Source organism: Fibroporia radiculosa (genome assembly GCF_000313525.1).
Source record: "Fibroporia radiculosa TFFH 294 genomic supercontigs, scaffold3327, whole genome shotgun sequence".
Taxonomy (NCBI): Eukaryota; Fungi; Basidiomycota; class Agaricomycetes; order Polyporales; family Fibroporiaceae; genus Fibroporia; species Fibroporia radiculosa.
The window spans coordinates 173,948-199,917 of NW_012133383.1; the positions used below are offsets into that span (position 1 = coordinate 173,948).

The 25,970-nt window shown below is 55.7% G+C and overlaps 7 protein-coding genes across 7 annotated transcripts; 1 reads left to right on the forward strand and 6 right to left on the reverse strand.

Moving 5' to 3' along the window:
• Nucleotides 1-56: 56 nt before the first annotated feature.
• On the reverse strand, nt 57-700 carry FIBRA_04717 (uncharacterized protein; the record flags this gene model as incomplete). Its single annotated transcript, XM_012326507.1, has 2 exons — nt 57-271; nt 334-700. 2 exons carry the CDS (start codon nt 698-700, stop codon nt 57-59), a joined length of 582 nt encoding a protein of 193 aa, XP_012181897.1.
• A 626-nt stretch (nt 701-1,326) lies between these two features.
• Nucleotides 1,327-4,105, reverse strand: FIBRA_04718 (uncharacterized protein; the record flags this gene model as incomplete). The annotated part of the gene is made up of 8 exons (XM_012326508.1): nt 1,327-1,431; nt 1,493-1,876; nt 1,971-2,035; nt 2,101-2,288; nt 2,363-2,517; nt 2,593-3,504; nt 3,563-4,032; nt 4,084-4,105. 8 exons carry the CDS (start codon nt 4,103-4,105, stop codon nt 1,327-1,329), a joined length of 2,301 nt encoding a protein of 766 aa, XP_012181898.1.
• Nucleotides 4,106-6,543: 2,438 nt separating this feature from the next.
• Nucleotides 6,544-7,725, reverse strand: FIBRA_04719 (uncharacterized protein; the record flags this gene model as incomplete). The annotated part of the gene is made up of 5 exons (XM_012326509.1): nt 6,544-6,624; nt 6,677-6,868; nt 6,936-7,151; nt 7,202-7,421; nt 7,484-7,725. The coding sequence occupies 5 exons, from the start codon at nt 7,723-7,725 to the stop codon at nt 6,544-6,546; spliced, it is 951 nt and encodes a 316-aa protein (XP_012181899.1).
• Nucleotides 7,726-8,260: 535 nt separating this feature from the next.
• On the forward strand, nt 8,261-12,322 carry FIBRA_04720 (uncharacterized protein; the record flags this gene model as incomplete). Its single annotated transcript, XM_012326510.1, has 7 exons — nt 8,261-8,701; nt 8,754-8,902; nt 8,952-10,121; nt 10,196-10,356; nt 10,427-10,507; nt 10,565-11,183; nt 11,332-12,322. The coding sequence occupies 7 exons, from the start codon at nt 8,261-8,263 to the stop codon at nt 12,320-12,322; spliced, it is 3,612 nt and encodes a 1,203-aa protein (XP_012181900.1).
• Nucleotides 12,323-13,029: 707 nt separating this feature from the next.
• FIBRA_04721 (uncharacterized protein) lies at nt 13,030-15,219 on the reverse strand (the record flags this gene model as incomplete). Its single annotated transcript, XM_012326511.1, has 3 exons — nt 13,030-13,902; nt 13,967-14,619; nt 14,682-15,219. The coding sequence occupies 3 exons, from the start codon at nt 15,217-15,219 to the stop codon at nt 13,030-13,032; spliced, it is 2,064 nt and encodes a 687-aa protein (XP_012181901.1).
• Nucleotides 15,220-17,659: 2,440 nt separating this feature from the next.
• FIBRA_04722 (uncharacterized protein) lies at nt 17,660-20,433 on the reverse strand (the record flags this gene model as incomplete). The annotated part of the gene is made up of 6 exons (XM_012326512.1): nt 17,660-18,293; nt 18,358-18,968; nt 19,031-19,156; nt 19,903-20,010; nt 20,064-20,296; nt 20,346-20,433. The coding sequence occupies 6 exons, from the start codon at nt 20,431-20,433 to the stop codon at nt 17,660-17,662; spliced, it is 1,800 nt and encodes a 599-aa protein (XP_012181902.1).
• Nucleotides 20,434-20,854: 421 nt separating this feature from the next.
• FIBRA_04723 (uncharacterized protein) lies at nt 20,855-24,169 on the reverse strand (the record flags this gene model as incomplete). Its single annotated transcript, XM_012326513.1, has 3 exons — nt 20,855-22,155; nt 22,717-23,351; nt 23,865-24,169. 3 exons carry the CDS (start codon nt 24,167-24,169, stop codon nt 20,855-20,857), a joined length of 2,241 nt encoding a protein of 746 aa, XP_012181903.1.
• Nucleotides 24,170-25,970: the final 1,801 nt, after the last annotated feature.

Consider the following 25,970-nt stretch of genomic DNA (forward strand, 5'->3'; position numbering starts at 1 on the left):
CCTGGAGGTCTTGCCGCGTGGTAAACATAGAGTCGCATGCTGGGCAAGAATGCGCGCTATCCGTCAGGGGTGTCTGTGATCGATAGACACTTGGGCTCGAGCTCGACCGCGACCGCTTTGAGGAATGAGACGCCTACGTAATGAATTGTGAGAAACGACAGCCGGGGCGAGAGCGTCGGCGGAGGGACACTCACAGCATCGTCGTCTGACTCCGAGTCATCATCAAGGGTCTTCCGTTTCAGTGTGGCCGAGGTGGGAAGGGTGGGCGGGGCTGGAGGGGCCATAGCGTGAGCAAACGAATAATGACGGGCAGTCAGGGGGACAAAGACATACGGGCGAGTGGCGTGCCCGTGGACACGGCGAGTTTTTCTCGCCACACAAGGATGCGATGGAGACGTGTTTTATACGTATCATCGGGCGAGCGCGGCTCCGGGGTCTCCTCCGGGGCCGACGAACAGTACGAGGAGCAGTCAGAATCCTCCTCGGCGGACTCGTCAGACGAAGAGGTGTAAGACGAAGAGGCGAGTGAGCTAGCGGAGAGGGTGAATGGGTGCTGTGCTCGCGGGGGTGCGGGGACCTCGGTGAGCTGGATGACCTGAGTGCGCTGCTGGAAGTAGAGAGGGCCCGGTGTGGAGAGCTTGGACATGAAGAGGTGGTCGTCATGGGGGAGAGGGAGAGGCTCGGGCGAGTGCTGGAACATGGCGCGGGAGGGCGAGCGGGGAGGGAGGGGGAGTGACGTTGGGAGAGAAAGGGAGCATCTTTAATGTTTGAGACAGGGGAGAAGGCTGAGAGAATCTCACAGGAGCACGCTACCCAAAATGGGACATGCAAGAAGCGAGCTCAGTCCGACGACGCCAGATCCGCAATAAATAAATAGCATCCGATTAGTCTCTGACAACCCGAAATCAAGGACATATCAAGATCAACTCCCATCTTAGATTTTCCTTATCCGGCCTTGCCTCGGCTCAGCACCGCGGTGCCTCCTTCACGTGTTGTGCGCTCGCCTGCCCAGATGCGGTCAAGCGGCTCACCTGCTCTCGCTTTTTTCTCACCGCCCTTGCTGCCCTCTGCGATCCCTGCGTTGCAGCTGCAGACAGCCTGTCGGCGGAGTTCCATCACCAGGAACAAACATTTCTCAGAAAAAACGAAACAAGATTGCACATAGACGCGCTCCTCCCCTCGGGCCCGCACTCCATTGACCCCGATTTGCCACACTTTCCCCGTCCCCGAAACGATCCAACCAAGAGAACCACCGGCGTCTCGCAGCGCTCGGCTCTGCAAGCAAGTGTCAATCCCACGCTATGTTGCCCACCCGCTGGGAATTTTTTAGGGCCTCATCGGCGCCAGCCACGCCTCGGCCGCTTCAAACTGGTCAATCAAGTCCCGCGGGACATGCTCTTCAGAATGCAGCTGCCTCATGGCAGTCAGGGCCTGCAGTACCGATCGTGAGTAGACATAGTCGTCTGGAATATCGCGGGGAAAGCGGACATACCACATCCCAGAATCGGAAGCCTCGCTCCACCTCAAGCTTGGGGCCCTTGACGCCAGGGAAGGTCTCCTCACAAATTTCAAGCGCCATCTGCTTGGCTTCCCGAACACCTTCCGCATTGGGGTCTCGCACCCGTTGGCGGTTGTTGATATGGGTTAGCGCGTCAAGGTATACCTTTGCCAGAACCCCAAATCCCGTGTTTACCTCCGATTGAAATGGAAGCGACAGGTTGATATCTAGTAGCTCCTCTCGCCGTGTCGCATCGTGGCGAAGCAGCATGTTCAAAGATGTCACCTCCAATAGCGTCCTCAGAGCCCGTGTGAGCGATCGCACAAACGAGTTAAACACGAGCAATTCGCGTGACAGAGGCGCGGACCAAGGCTGGGGCTATACGCGATTATCAGGCGAGATCGCCCGAAAAATGTGCCACGTACAGGCAAAAATGAGCAATCAGCGACCGCAGCCGACAGAATAAGCGCACCTTAAAGTTAAGTGGTACTATGCTCAGCACCCGCATGACCAAGAGCATGCACGACTTCTCATCGTCTGGCAAAGTGTCTCAGCCATCGGACACACTGCGACAGTTGTGATGATCTGTGGGAAAAACATACCGGTACCGAAACTAGGCCCACCGCTGTATGCTCGTCCGGACCACAGGTTGCCGTGCATGACACCCGCTCTGACCAATTCAAGGAACAGATACAGCGGCTCCTGGAACTTGTCGTTCACACGAGCTGTCCTGATCGCTGAATGCATCGCGCGGGCCAAGGGGGAATGTGTGTGCGTGCTTAACAGGAAACTAGTGTCCTCAATCGCGTTCCCGTCAGTCTTGCGCGTGATAATGGCTTCCAGAAGAGACTTGAATGCACTCACCCTCGCAACTCCAGGAATCGCCATATGACATTTGCCACAATTTCATCTTTCTTCTCAAGCGAAGGCGCGGCCTGGCCGCTTTTGACCTTCGTCCGGGTGGCGAGCTTGTCCGATACCGTGGCACCAAGACACAACGCAAAGTCAATAGTGGATGACTGATAGCCGGCGGCAGTAGTTCAAAATTCAGTTCAGAATATTCCATGTCCCAAACGTAGAGCGACTGAACTCACGTTTTGTCTCCTCAATTCTTCCTCAACAATCGCATATGGTACTTTCCAGCCTGCCACGCGCTCGGCAAGCTGCGTGGTCTGAGGTGCAGTATGGGAAATTGGCTTCTGGGGCGCGTTTGACTGTTCGAACCAGAAGAATCCGTTGATCTTCTTACTCGCCCAAGATTGGTGTGCAACGCTGGATACTAACGCCAATGCAGTAGCGCGTGGACCCGTCTGCCCGTCCGTGATAACCTCTCTAACGAACCGTCGATACTCTGTGGTCTCGCCGTTATCCAGCGGAGGATTCTCGATAATCTGCCCTGTTGTCAACCACACCAAAGCTTGTGGGCCCAATAGTCCACGCGAGAGGTAAAAATAGATTTCGTCTGGGAGTCTGTTCGTGAAAATCTCATGCAAGTCGGAGGGAATATCAGCAGCTGTTGGATGGTGAGGGTGATGGTTTTGATGTCCATGAGGGGGAGGTGTCGTGATGGCGAGAGGAAGGGGTATGACAGCACCCTCAGAAGACAGTATCAATGAGTATTTAATCATTGAGCGCGTGCGGGCGTAATGATCTGGATACTGAATTGTTCTGACTTGTGGCTGCTCAGCAAAAGCAGACACAGCTGCATGGCCTGACTTATAGTACTTGACCATGTCCACCGTTGCCTTCAAGGCCTGTTCGTGAACGGTGGGGGGGAAGGGAGGTGAGTGATCGAACCCAACGAGGATTCCAATATCCAAGAACTGGTCTTCCGATACACCGAGGTCACTGAGGATGGTTCGCTTGGAGACGTAGGAGAATGATGGGCTTGTTGACGTAAGGTCCACGGATGTGATGACTTTGTCAACTCCGGGGTAGAGAAGAGTATCTGTCGGCCCAAAGACAGCGTGGATGTATGATTTCTGATGTCTCTGGAGGTAAATTAACTATAGACGAAAACGTTAAAAATATTTCTGGTTGCAGGCACCTCTCTGAAAAACGTACCTGCGCCCATGCAATATAAGGTGCAACCATGAACTCCACGTTTCGATGCCTGAAAATCCTCAATACCATCTTCCACAGATCCCACTGATGCAAATTACTTCGGCCTTCAAAAAGTTTAGTCGCGGCCTCTTCCTGCCCAGCTTCGTACTTCGCCCATGCCTCTCGCCTATCTCTCACTGCATCATTGTGCTCGTACATAAGGTGCTGATTCTGCTTCCAACGCCGATGCGGGACGAGGCCAGGAAATACAAACACAGGCTTAATGTGAAGTTTCTCGAGTGCGCGCAGGTCGGACTCGATACGCTGGGTCAGGGCAAGTGGAAGACCGCCAGTGGCTGCCAAAAGGGACTCTCGTGAGGGCGGATTCTCCAGTAGCTGCGACAAGTAGTAAGAAGCATCGATGCCTAGACGCGAATCTGAGAGCACCGACAGCGGATGCGTCTGCAGATGTTTTCTCTCCGTGAGGTAGACTACAATAGTCACGGGTCAATGTATTCACGCTGAACGCATATAAAACATACCGTCCAGGTGCTTAATGGGCATGTCTGTTCACTATTGAGCTCGAAGAGCTAGGATATGGTGTCTCAGCGACGGTTGCTTTCCTGGCGGCTTCACTATTGCACAATGGCATACACAGCTTGGTTACGTAATATAGATCATCTTCAACTTAAGATTAGCGAATTACAACTTGCATTACTATCTGGATTATGTAATGAAAAATGAGACAGCTATACTACTGAACGTTGAACTCAATACATGGCATGATTGCGGTGAGGATCGGGGGGTGAGGTGAGTTTTGCTTCGGCACGCTCATTTTCTAGAGGTCGCCTATCGCTAATATGTTTGTGCAGATGGCACTGGAAGTCGGTATCCATCTGCCTGCCAATGTCTGCTCCAAGCGGATATCATGATACTCCGGGTCTGCGCGAACGCGCCGAATATCTCGGAGCCGTGATGCTTTTGCAAACCACTCTCAGCAGCCGTCCGCATATTTCCATGAGAATGTACTGTGCTAACAGCGTATCTTATGCAATGTCTCACAGACCAGTTTGTATCGCATGTGAAAAACATCCCTTAAAGCTGTGATTCGGAGGGGGGAACGCTTGGCATTTCGCCTCCAGCTGCCAACAACCTCCGCCGCTCTTTCAAACGCGCTGCTTCGTGTCGCTTCGCAACTTTGGCTGCCCATTGGACCAACTTGCTTTAGCGGATTGCGTCAGGTGCTACCGCAACACACATGCTATTGCGCCCTCAAGGTGTTCGGCAGCATTGTTGGTGAGAAATTTTTGACCTTGATTGGAGTGTTATTAATCCCATACTGTATGGTAGACTCTGTCACGAGCTCAGCACGGTGTTCGCAAAAGCCTCTAATAGCATTAGCATACTCAATATCATGGGGCTGGTTACCTTCGGACGCTGAACAATTCCACTACCTTCTAGCGGCATTCACTAGAATCACGGCTCGAATGAATGGAGCCGACCTCCGCCTACCTGAGAAATTCCTAATGGTATTGTACTTATTCTACTGCTGGGCACGGTCTCCCGGTCCTATTTCCTCTCAGGTCGGCAGAGTCATGCCTTCTGGGACCTGTACGGCTTCATCGAGCTAGTGACTTGGATGACAGAAGTCTTGGCGAGACACGGCAACACGCTCCTCATGCAACTTGATGTAATATGCAACGCTATCATGATACAGGGCTTTCCCTACACTTTTTCTCATGGTCAGTGCGTATTCTCACCACTGGCTATGCACGTAGAGCGGTCGGTACCGAACACACGGCCCACTCTCGCTGACGACTGAATTGACAGGTAATCCAGCCTGGGATACTTGGCCAGACTGATGGCACTACCCATTGTCGTTCCCGCTCCCTCCGTGTTCGTTACATCCATCGGTGCCCGACCCTTCTGTATCGTTTACGACTCTATCAGAGATGGAGCGGATGCCTCGCGGTGAGCAATCGCATACATTATCATCAATATGTTTAGCTGTACAGATGTGTAGACAAAGTTTGAGCCTGTTCACTCCACTCTGTGACCCCTCTCATTCCCACAGTCTTCTGAAATGCAATGCTTGAGTCTCTCCATCTTCCGATACGATATTGTATCACTGTGATCCTTAGGGAAAGGTTCGCTGGGAGAATATCTGACAGCTATACAGATGATAACTAATGACAATACTATACCCACGCTGATGGGGTACGCCTTACCACATTGTTACGCCCCTGATGGTCGGGCGGCATGTCCAAGCGCATGATGATTAGATATAAAGGTAAGTCGGGTTGTAGCTTCGGGAGTCGGAAATCTCTCACACATATCTCTCATCTCGTGTGTCATCCCAATCAGGATCATGTCCAGCTGATGAACTGTGTATGTTTTTTGCGGAGAATCTGATTGGAGCACAATGTCAGCGGAGGTGTGGCACATTGTACCCTATATACACACATATGAAATACAATGACCTGATTCTCATGGGCTTTCTAAGGGACTAGATAGCAGCGTCACATACCTGTAGCACTCAATTGAGATGCCGGTGTCCGTAAGATGTCTTCAAGTTCTCCAATCACGCATTCAAGAATCTGGAATGACATTCAAACAGTCAAACTATCACAGGCAGAGCTCATGGAACTATTGTTCTGATTTGTAAACCAAGGTGATCAAGGTGATGGTATACGAGTGATTTGCAAATACGTGTCCATTTTTCCCGACTACTCTACATATTAACATCGAATGATGCGGGCGAGCCGCGCCACATAGCGCGCGAGGATGCATTATGAACCCTGAGCCTGAGGACTGCTGAAGGCACTGAAGTAAGATTGAATGATTGTTGGGTAAAGTTGATATCCTATTTTCGGCTTTATGCGAAGACATGTTAATATCTTTACCTAACAGGATTCAGAACTTCAGAACTAAATCTTCATATTCCTGTTGACCTCCGTTCCTCCTGAGGATATATACATAAGCGACCCTTTGACATTTTACCATTATGCAGTGGAGGGCTTGCGTCGCGGATCAGTGGCTTCAGTTTGACGTATGGCACTTTCGACCTCTCTTTTGAAATCTTCCTAACGACCCAGGTAGTATGGTTAGCGTTACGCCCATCTCGGTCTCGCTTACTACCAGAACTAAGCCTTGAGCGGGTTGGTGCGCCTGATGGCGAGCCAGAATCTCTGAAACATTACGAGAAAAACGCACGTTTTTGGAAAATTCGTCGACCAAGCTCTGTACTTGTCTCCAAGCCCACTGAAACTCAGACATCATCCGATCCTTTGTATTGCTGTCAGCCATCAGAAATCGTGCCATGCGGATCTACAAAACTAGTTAGCCCGTCCTTGAAAACAATTGAGCAGGAATACTGTAGCGGATGGGTACTCACTTGTATGTCCTTATTACGGATTGCACGATACTCTTCAATACCTGCAGGAAACTGCGCGTCTCTCTTCCTTCGCGCGGCGTCCTCTTTTTCAGCTTGAGCAGCATGCTGGTTGAGGAGACCATTGATTGTCCTCAGATGGGCATAACGATGGGCCGACAACACATCGTCAAAACATGAAAATGGAGCTGGATCTGTGTGCAGCGATTGATAAAAAGACTAATGATTACGAGTCAGATGGAGGAGATCGAATGAAAGAATAAACTGACTTCAAAGTGTCTGTCAGCGTGAACGTCTTCATCTGAGTTAGACTTTTGATCATCATTATTCGAGTCATGCCGGTCCATGGCCTCTTGAAAATAATCCTGTGTTTGCCAATCAAGAAGCGTCTGCATCTCGTCCCAGTGTCGGACTCGTAGCTCCTGAATTCGCCGCTCCGTTCCTGCTGCGGTCTCAGGTGATTCAACCAACTCCTTTGCTGCAGCTAAGCTGTCCGATCTGAGCGTAAGATGCAATTCACCAGTGCGATTAAAAGGCCCGTGGCGGCGCACCCTGGAAAAAACGAGCCTTTCAGCAGCAGTGCATCTTCGACGTTGCGCCGCCTCTCCACGGCGTCTCGCACATTTTTCGCACGAGAAAAATCAGCCTCCCTAGATCCAGACGGGTCCCCGTGGAGGTTCACTGTCGGCATTTGTCCCTGAATGCGCATTCGGGTAGGATCCATGAAACCATTGAGATTTTTGTAGGCCGGCTTGGGTCGCCTACGAAGAGGCTGTACTTCACTATTGGGCATGTCGAGTCGCGTTAGACTGTAAAGTAATATAGTATGAGCCTGAGGTCGTGAGTTACGGTAGAACGAAGGTTGGAAACTTGTAACTAAGAAGTATGAGGCAGACTTAGATTCAGATCTGACGAAACGCCTTACACGTGATCCATGATGGATTGAATATGGGCGCTATTAATGATCTTCCGCAGAGCAACGACGCGTTCGTAGCGTCTTTGATTACTCGTCGCTATATGCACTTCATCTCTGTGTGTCTAAAGCTTTCAGCAACACGGGTTGAGGCAAGTAATATTCTACATTTATCTCAGCATTCTCCTGAAATATTCATCACAGTGACACGTCTGAAGACTGCCATTTTATAGCCAGTGCGGTCCAGGTCATAAACATTCATCTCAGTCACTTGAGGTATAGTGATCCAAGCAATCCGTGACCTGAACGTGAGCATAGGAATACGAGCTCAGACTACTGATATATTTTGTGAGCATGGTACGTTTGCCTCGATCTAGCTTGCAATGCCTCCGTCAGAGCTCGTGTGATTTCCCAGATGCCGTCAAGGCGAGACAGCCTCTTTCCTCCAGGGTCCATTGGACATAGTTCTCCGGTCCCTCGCACAGCTTCTTTTGAGACCCTTTCCACACATCCACTACTTTCACCACCACCGCCTAGTTCGCCAGCACCTATCATTGCGGATGTCACGCATGCCGGAGCGCCACGTTATGTTCCATACACACCCAGACAGAGAGTCGCTCCCGCGTCTGCTACCACTGGCACTACCCTGCATCCGAGTATTGGCACCTCACAACAGCAGAATGCTTTCCATGGAGATGCAACCAGCAAGCTCCAGGTTATGAACCTCAAAGCGGCAGCTCAACGCATAGGTCTCGATGCTGCTAGTACTGGGTGGGCCATTCTCGAGAAGTTGAGTACTGAGACAGATCACGGGGCAGAGTGGAATGATATATGGAGCGTTCTGTCGAGCAACAAAGTGCGTATGCAATGCTTGGCAATTGGCGCAGAAATCTGACTTGGCCTACTAGGCGACACTCTTTCTGCCCATTGAGCCGCATCATGCAAATGATGCTATCACTCCAGAGTTCATCAAAGATCATATCGCGCTATGCGATAGTTCTACAAGAAGTAGCTCTCAAGTTGTTACACTTTCAGGACTGCGCGGAACACTTACTGAGTAAGCCATTGTCTACATCCATACTCTTACCATACTGATCGATGCTAAGCACTGCGCTGATAATCCGTTCAACCATCCCTCCTTCCTCAACTCGATTTCAGACCTTACTCCCATCAACGACACCCTTATCCGCATTTTCTGCATTACCCCCTCTTCCCAATACACTTATACAGCAACCGACACCGGCTCCTCCCTCACCAACATCGTCGTCATCATCGTCTCTCCCATTATCTCTTCCTCAATATCCCACCTACGCCGTGCTATCGCACGGACCAGCACTTCCTCTCCCTCCGAGGCCTTCTGTATCCAAACCCCCACTTCCACCACGCCCTGGATCTCGTGTAGCGTCTGGGTCGTCACACTCTGCTTCGCGTCTTTCGAATCCCTTCGCTTCCTTCTTTGGCCGTAGTACACCTCCCGCAAGCCCCTCAAATCCGCCGGCATCCCTACATCCGGAGGGCAATGTCTCGTCATCGAACACAGCATCTACGGCGCCTCTGCCAATCGCGCCCAGCATCTCGACATCACCTCAAACGGGCGGATCTTCTGCTCTAGGAACGGACCGAGCAAGCGCGGAACACGTAACAGACATTCCAGCATACACTCTGGCGACCTGCATCGATCGCACAGCGCTTGGCCGGTCACTCTCAGATGCGATCATTGGGGAGATGCGCGCTGCATTATGGGAAGCTGGTGTGCCGTCGTGGGCTGTGGAGCGCGTAGAACGCTTTGCAAAACCATTGTTCCCTCTCACTCATGGCCCTGCTGGGAGTCTAGACAGAGTCGCAAGTGCAGGAAAGGCTGGAGAGGGCGCAGACTCAAGTGGAGCAAGCAAAATTATGAATGGTAAGGTCAACAGGAAGGGTGACGTCGAGTGGTCGATCAGCATTGGTTTGCCGGAGGAGCGCGCTGAAAGCATAACGGAGAAGTTTCAGGAATTCTATGCAGACATGGAGGAGACCGTCTGGGAGCGTCTGTCTAAAGACGAACGGAAGCGCCGCAAGAATTTTGTGCAGGGCATCCACTTCGGGAAGAAGAATAGGAGCTCAGAGAATGCCACTAGTATCCGCAGTGATAGCGACAGCGGTGGTGAGACGGAGGACCCCGTTGATGAGAAAGATGAGGAGAGCGAAGAAGATAAGGAACATCGAAGAGAGACACGGGTGCGAGAGATCATGGACGCAGTTGAGCGCGTACTATGTACCTTGTTCTATGACAGGTACGTACATTCTCAAGTATCCCTGTCTTCCACAGGATTAGAAACCATTGACACTCAAATTCCCGTCGTTGTAGGCTGTTTCTTCTGGCAAGCTCGGATGACGCTTCTCACGACGAAGCTTTGTCCAGCCGTATAGCCGCAGTTAATCTGCTCGACCTTGGGTTGTCGCATCTGGGTGTTGATGTGGGTGGCTCAAGTAAGGAGGTCGAGGCTGTGGTAATGGAATGTGGTCAAAGTAAGTGGATGCTGGATCCTACAGCAATGTGCTCTGACTTTTCAATTTATCCCTGACTTCGTACATCCAGTCCTCGCTCAGCTCGATACTATACACCGTACCCCTGCAGACAAAGCGGCGCTGCTCGTTTCGGTCCATAAGATCATTGTTGGTAAGGATCTGGACCTGTAGTCCTTTGTTCTTGTCTCATACCGCTGGTCTTGCATAGATGGTTTATCGAAGCTGCCCCCTATTGGGCTTAGATCTGAGGACGAGATGTTGGATGAGAAAACTCCTCGTGCATCCACATTCGGTCACAATATCACAGAGGATGAAGAGGATGAGGATGACCGCCGCGATCACGATACCACGATGAAAGAGGAGCCTAGCTTGCAGGTTCAGGTCTCTGTTCCGCCATCCGAGACCATTCCTTCATCTCCAACGATCGTCCTATCTCCGGAGGAAAGCACTGCACAGAAGCTATTGCATGAACCTTCTGCATCTCCGCCAGATACCGGCCGCACGCGACTGTCGCCAAATGATTCATCGCCACAAAAACCTATGTCTTCACGCAGTCGATCCTCATCACGAGCACCTTCCCCTCATGCCACGCCCCCAACGCCCGTCTCAGGGGATGTGATCCTTCCACTCATGATCTTCGCCGTCGTCAAGGCGAACCCGCCGCGACTTGTTTCAAACCTCCTGTACATACAGCGCTTCCGCAGAGAGAGCGCTGGAGGAGGCGAGGAAGGCTACTGTCTGATCAACCTGATGGCCGTGGCTGAGTTTCTGGAAAACGTGGATCTGGCTGCGCTTGGGCTAGGGGAGAGCGAAAAGTCAGTCCTAAGGTGCGTGGCATATCTCTTCGCAGGGTGGCCATGCAGAGCGCTTGGTCCAAGCCACACCCGCGCCTACTTTCATTTCTCTTTGAGCCACTCGCTGCAACATGGTGCAGAACGAACGCTCGCTGACTTCCTGGATTTTCTATACTCACAGCGCGGCACAGCTGAGTCCGATTCCGCTCGCTCGCTCGGTGCGCATACCCGGTTCCGAACCTACATCGCCTCAAGTCACGCAAGCCAGCCTCCGCGGTCGCGTAGAACAGCAAGTAGATGCTATTGCGGGCTCTGCAAACAAGGTCATTTCGGGGGTCGTAGACACCTCGTTTGGTGTCCTCCGTTCCCTCCTTCCAGGCCAAAGTCAAGTACAAGGTACCCCCGCCAATGCCACTGAGAGCGAAGAGCCTTCCCGACCAGGGTTCGGTATCCTACGGCGGGATACTGGGTTCTCGATAGCCAGTCTCGCGGCGTCTCTGCCGGGGAACCGTGCGCGGTCGACGACCGCCAACGAAGAATCAGGGCAGCAGATGGTGGAGGTTCCGTCGAGACCCGGGTCGAGCCGCTCTATGCGCGGCGCAGACGGAGACGCACCTGCTTCGGAAGACGAGTCCGCCGACGACAGCGCGAACGAGGAGGAGGAGGGAGAGGAAGAAGAGGACTACGAGCACGACACGCGGAGCATCCGCAGCTTCGAGAGCATGATGAGCAGCAGGGCGACACGCAAGGGCAAGCGACGGCCGGCCAGCGGGCGCATGAGCCTCACGGACCGCCTGGCGAACATGCCCGGCCTGTCGCGGCTGTCGCAGAACCAGTCCCACGACGGCGCAAAGGTGAGGCAGACACGCCCTGCTGCGCCCCGCTGCGTCCGCGCTGACCCTGCTCCCCCTGACCTGCAGCAGGGCCCCGGCTCGCCCTCGTCGCGCCGCTCGTCGCTGCTGCTGCCCGCGGGGCCCGCCGCGCCGCGCTTCGACTCGCCGGCGTCGTCGAGGGCCGCGTCGCCGATCGCGATCCGCATCTCGCCCCCGAACCCGCGCTTCCTCGCGTGCACGGAGGACGACATCCGGGTGTCCGAGGTCGGCGAGCTCCTGCGCGAGTACAAGCGGCTCGTGGAGGCGGTCCGCGCCATGGGCGGCTTCCATGAGGACTGACCGGGTCCTCTTTTGCCTGCGCCATGTGGTGCGCCTGGATGGACACCGCGTGCTTCTCGAGTTGGACGGTCGGAGGATATTTAACTATGAGTAGCCATGCCTTGGATGTAGATGCCATCCAGACGCAAGTCATATAATACACGGATTGTGTAGGCCGTTTTCGACCAAAGCTGCATAGTATTATAGGGGGACATTTCTCTGTGTTTCGTCGGAATAATAGATGCTCACTCTTTGCTGGTGCGTCTGGCATCCGTGAACAAGTTCGTCTCCCTATTTCGAGTGTAGAAGTGCTGGGACCACCTATGGCGGCGTAAGTTAGAACCTGCGTCAAATGTGTGCGTTGCTCCTCCGATGTCGATTGAGAGTCCAAGTCAAAGACGAGACTTTCGAGCTGGTAGTCACCCTCACACGCACCCTCCGTATCTGCAACGGCACGACCTGGCGGCACGAGCAGCCGCCGGAATCTTGTCTCTGAGTAAATACAGCACATTGGCGATCGCATACGGGTATAATATAAACGTCCAGATGTATGCGATGCGCGGGGCACACAGCGAGAGAGACCGTCACGAACGCGCGCACAGCCGCCGGGGTATCGCGTGGCGTTCGCCCAACTCGCACTTACATATATCCTGTCCGGCACCCCCTTCCCCCTTCACGTATATACCGCCCCTATGCCCCTACACGCAGAACCCGCCCCCCGCAGCGCCTCACGCCCGGCTCACGACGAACGGACCCTCGAGGGGGATCGCGCGGATGTTGTCCGTGCGGCACCGCCAGGAGCCGACGAGGTTGCCTGCAACGACGTACCCGCGAAAGATGTACACGCCGAGCTCCGGGACGTGCGCGGGCACGCGCACGAGCGCAACGAGCCCGTCCCAGCTGCGCACGCGGCCGTACACCCGGAAGTGGTTCCACGCCTGCCCGTGCCGCGGGAGCGTCTGCGCAAACACGGCCGGGGTCAGCACATCGCCCGCGGCGGGGGACAAGGACGGGGGACGCACCTCGCCCGTGATGATGATGTCGCAGATGCCGCTGCACGTGTTGTTGACGTAGTCCGAGCACACGCTCTCGCCGCCGTCCATCTCGACGTCGAGCAGGTCGTCGACGCGCACGCCCGGGCCGAGCGCGGCGTCCACCTCTGCGCGAGTCTGCTCGACGTCCATCGCGGCGTCGTCCCCCCGCGCCGCGTCCGCGTTCGCCGCGATCGTCGCGCGCAGCTCCGTCTCCTCGCTCTCCCCGCGCATGATGCACGCGGTGCACGTCTCCGGATCGTGCGAATTCTCGCGCCCCTCCGCGTACGTCTCGTACTGCGAGTCTTCGCGGAGGGCCGTGTCACGCACATGCACGCGGCCGGCGGTCTCGCGGACCTGGATCTCAGGGAACCAGCCGTTGTTGATCCCGTCGTCATCTTCCTCCGTGTAGGCACCGCCGGTGCGGACGGGGAGCTGCGGCATGATGCAGTGGTGCTCGCGCAGGGTCATGTACACCGGGAGCACGTACAGGGCCGGGTCGTGCGCGGACAACGTGGCAGGCATGTCCTGTGAGGAGATGAGCGCACAGTACTGATTCACGTCTGGGATCTGCGGGATGGCCGGAATGTCGGATCAGAAAAAATAAATCAGGGGGGGGGAGACGGACACGCACCAACATGCGGCCCTGCCATGCGCCCGACAGAACGCCGTACTCGTACGTGGGCACCTTGAGGCGCGGGTTGACATAGTAGGGATCGCCGCAGGATATCATCCTGTTCCAGTCGCAGTCCCACATTGCGCTCTTGGAGGCGAGGCCCTTAGTCCAGCAACCCTTGTTCTCAAGACGGAGTTCTTCCTCCGTAAGCTTATTTTTCCAGTCCCAATCGCCGGGCTCAAGGAGCTTAACGGACGTGTGCGCGTTGGCCTCGATGAGATCAGCCTGAGTGGGGCTCACATACGTACGCCCCGTTTGGTCAGCGTGTTCGCGATCGATGGGAATGTCGCGTGGGACGGAAAACGGAAGCTCGTTGAGGGTCATGTAAAGCAATTTTGCGCCTTGTGCGATCAAAGGCGGCGCGATGTCGATGTTTTCATTGTAGTGCCTTATGGTCTCCAGGCACTGTTCCGGGTCGCGGTACATGGGATAGAAGCCGTGGGGAGTCACCAGAGCGTGCGCGGTAGAGTCAGATATATCGGCTGGGAGGGGGAACCAAAAATGATTGTCTGGAGCATAGAAGCTGGCGTAGCGGGGAGCGGCGAGGACATATGGACGGATGAGGTTGAGGATTTCGCTGCGCTGGACGCGGCTCTGTGCTGCGAGCGTGTCTGGAGAGAGAAGGGTCAGAGGGGGAAGGGGGGGATGGACAAAGGAAAATAGGGTAGGGCACCTTTGTCGAGCGTGTACCAGTAGAGCCACACTGCGAGGGCATTGAGGGTGCTCTCTGCAGGCCAGCCGCCAAAATCTTCGCGTCCCTCCCACAGACGGGTGCGCAAGAAGCGGTCGACGAAGGGGTGGAGGCCGGCCCAGCGCAAGTGGGCCTCGTTCTTGCCGTCGTTCTCGAGACACATTGTCCAGGCGATCCAAAAGTCGGACTCGAGGGAGTCCGAGTCGACGTTTGCGTGGCGGATGCGCTTGAGGGCGATGTGGTGCGCTTTGAGCTGAGCGGCGAGGGCAGGGGTCTCGTCTGCTCTTGGGCCAATGCGACGACGTGCGGCGCTGGAGTCGAACTGGGCCTGGAAGATGCGGGCGTAGAGCTGGGAGCATGCGGGGAACGAGAGGGTGTTGTAGATGTGGCGACAGGTGAGGAGAAGGGGGAGAAGCTGGGCAGGGGGGCCGAGGGGAGCGTCGAGGAGGACGAGGTCGAGTGCGATGTGGATGAGGAGCTCTGCGGGGATGGCGGCGGGGAGGGCAGAGTGGATGGGCATGGTGGTGGAGGTGGGGGGACGGGGACGGGGACGGAGACGGGGACTGGGAGGCTTTGAGTGGTCGCGGAATGAAGGGCATCACGTCACCGCCACCCGAGGATGCAGCTGGGTTGATCGGGGAACTTGGAGGAGTGGCCTGAACGGGCAGGACACGAAACTCCGCGGGAGGAGTTCCCAGCTGAGATCGGGCTGGACGCGAATGGCACACCCGTCCTCTGATCCCGGCCGCGCTGAGCGTCGCGGGAGAACGTCTGCGGCCGCTGCGCCTGCACGACCCGGCGGCCTCTGAGCGCGAGCACGGACATGGGCACAGGCACGAGCACGGGCACGAGCACGACCATGGACACGGACACGGGCACGAGCACGAGCACGAGCACGAATTAGACACACGCCGTGCGCACGACCCCAGACCCGCCCTCCGTGCGCGTGCTCGTTCCGTTCTGGACACGGACGGGACGCTCTCGGGCGCTGCGGTTGCATGGCTGATGGGGCGGCCCAGCGTCATCGTGGTGGCCGGCTGCACGGACGTAAGGTGAGAGCAGGGCCGTCCGAGTCCGTACCTGGCAGAGAGCATCGCAGGCCGGGAAGAGGCGTGCGGTGCCGCGAAGGTGACGAGGAGACTGGACGCCGTCGTCGTGGTCGTCGAGAAACATGCCAGCGCTGGAGCCCAGCCGCCCACGTCTTCGTCTTCCGACTCGCACGCCGCACGCCGCGTCTTCCGAGTCTTCCCTATGCTCTCGCCGACATCTGCCTCAGTGCCTCGCCGTCGTCGGCGACCGCGACCACGGGCTTGCACACGTTCGTTCGTCGTGCCGTAACGTTCAGATGGGCCACCCGCTAGCAAGAACCAAGCTACCACACGCCTTCCATCCCAGATCGCCTGTCTCTCTCTCTCTCTCTCCGCCACCTCTCGTCCCCGCCGACCGTCCAGCCGCTGCCCATCTGCGGGGAAATGTATTTTCAGCACCGACACCGGTTAGCGTCTGCGCCCGCATCGACATCATTTGTAGTCTCTTACGTCTCTCGAGCGTAACTGCCCTCCCTCTCGATCCCAGGGCCGCGGCCGACGCGCGCCGCTCCACCTGGCCGAGCCGTCTCTGACTCTCTTCCCAGCGACTGCCCCGCGCCATTCCGAACTGCCCCAACCCCATCGTCAATCCGACTCCTGAGGCCTGAAAGACCACCCAGTGTGACAGATCCAAGGACGCGACCAGCCCCTCATCGCGGGCTCACTTTGCCCTATCATGCGCCCCTCTGCCCCTCCTGCTCCAGAATAGCATAGCATACATACGATACAAGGTGCGCCGCACCGCCCATCTGTCACGTACGTCGCAGACCGACTCGCACGCACTCAGTCCCCTCGCCCTGCGATCAGACTGTCGTCCATCCCCGGTGTCCCCGCCCGCCGTGCATCCAGGGCTGCTGCAGCTCCCCGCTTCGCACGCTGCACGACACACGATCCCGCCCTCCCGCCGGTGGCCCCACTCGCCTTGTACGCCCGCCCGCCCGCATATAGTCAGTGCACACCGACGGCGCGGGTCTGCACCCGTCCCCAGCTTAGCCGCGTCCGTCGTGCATGCCCGTGCACGCGGCAGAGCCAGCGCGGTCCGACCCCATCCCGCCCTCGCGCGCCGCCGCCCGGGGGATGGGGGGGGGCCGCGCGCCACGCGCAATCTCGCGGGCAGCATCATCGACGAAATCGGGACGCTGCACGATCTGGGACGCGGAGCAACCCCTGCGCTGCGCTGACAGTGCCCCGTCTGGCACGGCGCGCGCGCGATCGGTTCGCTTGGCTCCCTCCGCCACTCGGCTACGGCGGCGGCCCTGCGGCTCGCTGGCCTGCACCAGCGCGGCGGTCTCTCCTCACTGATGCCGGGCCCCGTTCCGCGCAGATTCCTGGACCTGCTGGCGTCTTCCACTCAGGGCTGATTGCCGCACAGATTTCCCCCACCGTCCGCCCTCCGATCCACACCCACACCCATCGAGTCGGCAGGCGCGTAGTCGCCAAGCACGAGCCACCAGGCAAAGTCGCCGGTGCGGGCTCTTCATCTCCCGCGACAAGTCTGCGCCGCGCCCTGCCACATACAGCTACAGGCAAGCGGGCCCACTAGGGTCCGGAACTATACTTCGGGACTACATATACGCGTACGGCAGCGTAGATAGGCTACAGCAACGAGACAAGCACAATAGCTACATAAATAGATAGATGACAGCAAGGCAGCAACCGGGCAACTGAGATCGTGTGTGTACAACAGTCCGCGCATACCGTAAGTCAGAGATCGAGGCCCGCACACGAGTGGCAGTCCCCCCCGCGCGGTACGCCGTGTACCGCAGCGGAGGAGAGCGAAAACAAGCACCACCGGTGCGACATGGGGCCGTGTGCACACACGGCCGCGTCCACATTCAGGCAGCAACAGCAACAGCAGCAACAGCGTGCCGATCACTTGTCCACCTCCATCCGGTCCTCCTGGTCCAGATCCCTCTCCTGCTTCGCCCGCTTCACAGACCCCGCCATGCCTGCCAGCGCCGTCGCCGCCAGCACAGTGGGGTCGTCCCCCGCGTCCGCAGCCGGCCTTTTTGCGCCCCTGCTCCCCCCCACCGAGCCCGGGCTCTGCGCGTGCGGCCCCCCTCCACCCTCGCCCTCGGGCGGCAGGCTCGACAGGCTGCTGCGCGGCGTCGTGTAGCGCGACCCCGCGGCCGACGAGAGCGAGAGGGCTTTCAGCGACGCGGCCGTGCTCCCTGCGTCCAGCGAGCTCGCGGTGTAGAAGCTCGAGAGCGACAAACTTAGCGCCGAGCTCGAGCTGTTGCGCGACAGGGTGTGTGTCGGCGTGGTGTGTCCGGAATTAGCGGCGCTCGGCGACATCGGGGTGAGGGGCGCAAACGGGGAAAGGGGCGACGCGGGGGAGTGCGGCTGTGACGGTCGGTGGTTGTAGAAATTCGGGTGGAGCGCGTCTGGCGCTATCCGGGACGGCAGCTCTGGAAAATCGGGAGGGGCAGGCAGACCGTCGTCCGCATGGACGTCCTCTCCGTTCTGTTGCCGCTGCAGGCCGACAATGCGGAGCCGTTCCACCCAGCTGAAATAAATCAATGCGTCAACGCTCCTGATATAAGCGAAATTAACGGCCACGGCCAACTCACGCATCTGCTCGGTCCAAGCTCTCTGAAACCACCGCAGTAACGCCTCGCAGCATGTCCAGGCTTTCCGTTGCCAACGTCAATATGCGCTGCGCAGCCTGGTGGGCTGCATCGGCGGTCGTGGGCACAGCGCCCACCGTGGATCCGGTTGCCTGGCGCGAATGGGCCCTTGACTGACTTGGCGATGTAGTACGAGACGGAGCGCGCGAGCGAGGTGACGGTCCGCATTCACTAGGCCCATAACTGTACGGCGCCGGGCCGGGATTAGTGCGCCGCATCTCCACTCTATCCACTCCACCCTCTGGTCTGACGTCTGCAGCAAGTCCATCGGCACCAGCGGCTTCAGCCCAACGCTGGGGAAGCCGCAGAATGAAGGTCCGCACACGAGAGCGCGCCGGCTCACGGAGAGCACTGCCTGCATACCGACTGACAACGTTGACGACCTGTCGCAGGGTATCGACGACGTCCCGCTTTGCGGCATTCAGCGTACGAAGGTGATGGTGAGAAATCAAGACGCAAGTAGATGAATCATTGTTAGATGATAGCGAAGATTGCAGAGATGCAATGAAATTACGCAGGACGAGGATTTGCGCGTCAATATGTGTTGTTGCATACTTCATTGAGATCAAGATTGCGGTCAGCGTGATGATCGGAGAAATATATACGAAAACCAAACCTGAAGCCACTGCAGACAGTACTTGAGTCTGCGCATACTTTCTTCACTGAAGGCCACACCCAAACCACCAGCTTCGAGTAGCATGGCTTGCCATCGACTACGCTGCGCTATCTGCTGGTTATCGGGCTGTGCGTCAGTTTCCGTCAGTGAAAACCCATTCGGTTCTCGCGGTGATGGCAGTCGCGACGGTGATATGGTGTCATCTCGAGGAGATTGAAGGATTCGAGGGTGCAGGATAGGCGTGGAATTCTGCGTCTTCATATGGCCAGACCTTGATGGACCTATGTTGGGCAGGAAAGGACGTCGGTCATAACAACTTATCACAGGAGAGATAGTAACTTGCCTTCTTGCTGATCTCGAACTACATCTGCCCTACCCCGAGAAGTACCACGAAGTAGTGAGACATCTCCAACACCTCTGGGGCTCTTAGCACGGGTGCTATTGTGAGTATCTCGGGAGCTGCTACGACCACGATCATAACTTCGGTCGCGGCTGGGTGTCCGTCGGGTATAATTCTCGATCTGATCACAAGGTCAGCCGGAACTGAAGCATTGCGAACAGCGAAAATGAGATCAAAAAGAATTAGAAGGAGATGTTGTGTGCAGTATGTACCCGCACAAACCATTCCGACCTATCTGTCACAATGATGGAACACCAATGCAGGCATGGGCATGAGGGTCAACAATGTGACCAACCAGCTCTGATGTTCAAACATCAGACGGAAGAGTCAACGTAGTGCTCAGCGTAAGAACAAGCGGCCATTCATATTTCCGAATTCGTTATTAATCATTGGAACATCGATCGGCGCCGGCAAAAAAAACGCACACAATCCATGTCTACAGCATTGAAAATGGACCAGAAATACCACTCACCCTGTCCAACTGCCTACAGGCAAACTCGTCCAGCTGATCGACAGGGAGGCGATCAAAGACCGGGCGCGAAATCGTCTTCACGGATGACTCCATCATTTCCGCGCCGTACTGAACGATCGGCTGAATATGGCGAGCGACAGTAGACACACAATGCGACGTACCTTGACAAGCCTCGAGCTGGCCTTTCCCTGTTCATACAGACTCAGAGCGGGCTTGAACACAGGGAGATTAGACACTCGGGAAACAAAGTCGGTATCTTCGCCCGTGCGTCGGTCTCCGAGGCTGTCGATCGTGGCGTCACCCAAGATGCGCTCTTCGCCCAGGATGGAAGGAGAAGGGAGAGAGGGAGAGGAAGTGCGTGAGGTAACAGACAGAGCAGGGGTTGGCTGGAATGCTGTATCGCGGCGAGTTAGTTGGGACACTGGGGCGGGGACAAGACGCACAAGTGGACGGGGACGCGTGGCCGCCGTTCCTCATGTCGCCGAGGGCGCGGACGGCGATGCGGACGGACTCTTCCTCGTCGAGAGCCATGGCGAGGAGCAGTATGTAAATGGCCCGGGCGTGGGGTTGTTGGGGAGGCCAGTAGCCTCGTTCTGTGGCCTCCTGATCACCTCTGCACGTGAAATTGCGTCTATCGTCACAAATTGCTATTCACCTGCCATCGCTGTCTCTTATCTTATCTCCCCCACACACGTTTTTCGCCCTTAGCTGTATATGGACAAGCGCCGAAATGCATAAAAAAACACATCTCGAACATAAGCTGTACTACAAGGCAACATACAATATCGGTGTCCACCGGGGCGCCTTTCACCATATAACTATCCCCGACATATGCACATACTAAATAAATGCAGCGCAGAACAGAAAACGAAGTAGAATGCTTTACAGTATTATCAACATAATAAGCTGCCGTTTCAGAGGAATCCATGCCTTGTGCATCTTTGTAATAGGCTTACGAGGAAGACTCTGGAGGAGCCACGGGCCAGACGCTCTCCTTGCTCCCTGAACGCCTTTGCCCTAAAGGAACGGCGGCAGCGTGTCCAGACTGCTGTTGCTGTTGGGGAGACTGGGATCGCTGCGGCTGCAATTGGGTGAGCTGTGATTGCGATGGTTGCTGCGACACTGGAACTGGAGTCGATGTCGATGAAGTCTGCCCAGCGCGCATCTCGTCCAGACCTCGCTTGACACCAGCCATCATGCGGTCCGTCTTCTCGACCATCTCCTCCAGTCTCCTGCGTTGCTCACTCAGCTCATAATAATGGCGTTCAAGCTCCATAATCGAAGGTACCGGAGTATTTCCTATACCTGCAGATCCGTTAGGCGAAGGTGTATGGCGGTAGTAGAAAGAGTGCGCACTGTGGTTGATGAGTGGGTGTGTGGCCGGATGTGGAACGCCATGTGCCAAAGGGGGCAAAACATACCCAGGACCTGTCCCAGACGCGGAAATCCCAGGTCCTGGCAGGGGTGAATGCGTCCGGCTGGGCGTAGCACCTACACCTTGTGAGCCTGAGCGCATGTGACTAGGGGGCGCTACAGGAAAATGCGCACCAGGCATTCCTATCAATGACATCGCCATGGCTATTGGGACATCCATCGTTCCCTGAATGGCGGCATTAAGCGGAGGCAAGTCAAATCCACCATGAGGATTTGGTCCAAATGGATTTCCTCGCGGAGCACCTGCGCCAAACCGATTTTCGATTTCTTGACCTTGCATGCGAGGAAGGGATCCCGCACGCTGCACATGATCCATAAGGTGGGGAGAAGAAGACGGCCCAACCTCGCCTCCAAGTACATGGGTTTGCATGATCTCGCCTCCCCAAGCTCCCATCCCCGGGACGGCAGACTCGCGTGAACTGCCACGATGGCTGCTAGCGTTGTGGATGTGTCCACCATTTCTTGCTCTACGCGGTGTGGCGGAACTTTTACCGTCCTCGTCGACACCATCTTCAAAATCCACATCCATCTCATCCCCTTCCTTTCTCCCTTTCGATGGGCGAGACTTTCGTGCCCGTTTCCGCCTTGGTTGATCTTCCTCACTCTCATCCTGCGTCCCACCAGATCCAGCTCCAGAATTAGAACCGGTATGCCCACGAACACTTGCAAGCACTTCGGCTGCAGCCTGATCGGTCATGCGATCCTGTTGTGTGGGCGAACCAGGGGCTCCAGGAGCAGCTGGTACGCGCTTGCGCCTTTTGATCACGTTCTTCTTCATGGTATTCGGTCGGTGAGTACCGTGCAGCTTGAAGTAGAGTCCTGTTTTCGATGCAAGAGCAAAACAAAAAATGACAGTAAGCAATTGATTCATGAGAACGTCAATGATGCGAGAAAATCATAAAAACCACCTTTGAGCGACGTGAATTGTCAGACAAAGATGGGAGATGGATATTGTCAAGGTTCAATGACTGGCGCCAATGCACGGCTCACCCTCTGCAGCCGCACTCCGCCCGTCGCCCGCATGCAATAAATGATCCTGTAAATGTCGTGTCCCAACACCATGGAACACGACTTTACAACTGACGAGCAGCGTCTCCCCTTGCAAGGATTAGTATTGTGGGCCAATGTCTCGTTCCAGAATCCAGACAGCAAACAGGTCGTTACCAAAAGCTTCAGGGAAGATCAACGGGATTATCTGATAAGATACAACGACGTATCACAAGACGAAGCAGTAACAGGTGACCACGTGCTGAAGATAGATATCGCCGGCGCCATTCAAATCATAGGAACAAAACACCAGACAATCCCGTGTCACCAGTCCAAAGACACGACATGCGGGCGAAGCGAAAAAAAGATTTTTAAGATGAGAGACAAACTTACCACAAGCATTACAAATGTTATTCCCGACGTCATCACGACGCCAGAGAGGTGTCGTGCTTGTCCCACAGTTCGCACAGCTTAACGCGCCTACAGCAGGTCGGATCCTACCTCTGCCGCCCGGAGTTACCCCTTGCATGGTACTTGCAGGTGGCTGTTCGCTGGCCTGTTGTAATTCTCCAGGCGTACCCTCCTTGCGAACCAATTCGGGAGACGAAGGAACACCGGTACCGGTAGGTAACGATGGAGTCGCCTCGCCACCAGCAAGCCCGAGCTGTGTCTGCGCAGAAAGCGCATTGTTGAAGGTGGGACAGCCTGAACACGCGCTAGTGCCACCTGTACCGTCACAACGCCCATCACCTGGGCATGTCCCCGGAAAGTGAGGCGCAGGCTGCTTTTGTGTCTGACCATGTGAAGCTATTTTAAACTGACCATGTTGATTCTGTCCGGAAGGATGAGGAGACGCGGCAGGTGTGGGCATGGATGGATTTGTCGTGGGATGAGGATGAGAACTCAAGGACTGACTAAGCGTCGGTGGGGTCCGTAGCTGTAGAATAAATTGACCTCTGGTAGGGTCGATGTCCGCAGTGGCGGGATTGGCGTTAGGATGTGTGGCTGAAGGAGCGGTAGATGTCCGTCTGAGAGTTACGGGACGAGGTGAGCCGTGGGCCTTGTAATAGAGGCCTGCATCGTACCCAGAGGGATATTATCATGTCCGCAGAGAGCACCACGACGATATGTGCAGGCACATCAATCGCAAGAAAGATGAAATGGGAGGCCAACAGTTCAGGAAAGGAGGAAACGGGCATCAGCAAACGTGTTTATACATGATAGAAGTGAAAGACGATTGACAGGCCTCAACATGGCCATCGCCGCGCGCCCGATGGTCTATACGTTATCCTCGCAATAGGCATGCGTCAGCGGCGAGGACCTGATATGATTACCTCCGAAGAAGCATCTAGTCTTCGAACCTTGGTACACGTGCCGTTTTAAGGGGATCTCGATATGACCACCCACACTGACGCTATCTGGCGCGACGAAAGACCAGATGAGGAAAGGTGAGAAAACACTTACCACAAGCATTGCATACTGTCTTGCCGACTCCGTCCCGTCGCCAGAGCGGGGTGACTTCCGCACCACAATTAGCGCACGAAATTTGGCGAGATGGGCTGTCGTCCTGGGTGCTCTGAGTGAGAGCAGGGTCAATGTTGTCCAAATGGCGGTCCCTGAGGGCTGGGTCAAAGGGGTACGGGGACGAGGCCTCACTTCCGTTCCGAGGCAGTAATGTCGCCTGTGACGGAGACGAGGGGGTAGACTGCTCCTGCTCGTGCACGGAATGATCAGATGCGGGGGGCGTGCGTATGTGTCCGATGAATGGCATCCTAGACACGGACTGCATTGCAGGAGTGTGCACGTTCATGACGGGTGATTCCAATATGACGGGGCCGCCAGTCATGGTTCTCGCGACGAGAGACTGCCAGGATGCTGGGAACCGCCAGGGAGCGCGTCAGCTGGAGAGAGTTCAGGAGCAAACGCGTCGACAGTGAGGGGAATGGAGGACACGTCGGACGCGATGCAAAGGACGGCGACGGCAGAACAGCCTGATGTCGAGGTGTGAGGGGAGAACAAAGAAACGTTAAGGGGCCTAAGTGAGATATAGCGTCAGATAACGATGGCCGCTCGCCCGGGCCAACCAGATGAGGTGTATTACCACAAGCGCCCGACTCCGGTAACGCTGGATTATCTAATCGTTATCTCCCCGAGTGGTCACATTGTTACCGCTGTCACTCTCAAGTTCCGTCTCTCAGCTCCCTCACAAGTTCATGTCGTTTCCTCATACACGATATCTCTCATTCTTGGTGCGAGAGATTTGGAAGATGCATTCCCAGGTTGAACCATGTCGGCAGCCGGGGCACACATGTGACTTCTCACAAGCCACCCGTGACTGAGATCTTATCTCTCCGCTGGTGCTCCGCTTTTCCTGTCCTGGCTTCCTTCCGTCGATGACCCAGGCCGCTGCTTTCTAATCAGGCTTTGACTTGCAGAACTTCGAGCACTCAGCGCAATCACCGTTCCAATGCAATGGCGCTGTAGCTGAACTTCGGGGTGCCTCCAACGACTCCAGCAATGCTCTTCGCCTGCAAGCATTCCAAGGATCAGCGCTCTGTCGCGCTGGACCAGAAACCACCACGCCTTCATATTGTGTTGATTGATCAGCGCCAGAATTCAGATTAGACTGCGAGGCATCATCCTGCGTGAGACATGCGAAGTTTTGCTGCCGAAGGGAAGACAACGCACTCGCAGGAGGACCCTGTTATACTCCTGTTACGTGGTAGTGCAGACCACCAGACTTGTCAGGTCATCTGATAAGATATGCATATTGTACGGCAATGGGCTTCCCTCGACGGCTACTTCTTAAAAAGACCTGGACGCTCCTTGTATCTTGTATCACGCCGGGGTCATATCGCACACCAACCAGAATGAAAGCCACCGTGACGTCCAGCCTGAATGAGACCTTTCTTTGCGGTGCAGATATGTCAAGTGGGACAGCGACGGAACATATCTGACCGCTGAAAACATCCTCCTGCCATCTTGCGTGATCCCCTCCTTACGACATGCGGAAGGAACATCCAACGATTGCGCTCAGAATGCTTAAGTTTGGGAGAGAAAATGACTGGCAGATTTTGGTTGACTCCTAGAAATGGAGGCGGACAATCCAAAGGGGATTCTAAGGAGTGTAACGTGACGGAAAATGGCGATAAAATGAACCGGGTTCTGCACGTCGTGACAAGCTTTAGCAATTTAAATTGAGAGCGATATCGAGATTACGGACATCACAATGGGTTATACCTACGCGGATAGGCATCAACTTGCCGCAATCTATCGCAACTTCCATGACAAAGGCGTTTAGTGGAGACAGACGCCAGCTGATAATCGATGCCATTGAATCAAATAACGACCGTTCTCAGACAGAACTGTACAAGCTCGTCCATATCGTCTGCATTCCAATGTCGTTGCACCCTAGCAGCTAGAATCAAAAGTAGAACCGCTGAGCATTGCACTTCAACTTGTAACGGGAGCCGAGAGGATCCGCTGACTCTCACTGCACGTCAGATGGCTGGCCCTTGTTTCTCACCACTCTGGGAACATCCACTGTATCGCCGGAACCAGGTTATCTTCTGTAAGGTTCTCGGTCGCAACCGCTACAAAGCCGGCCATCGCCCGTTACGAAGAGACAAATTCGCAGAAATTATCAG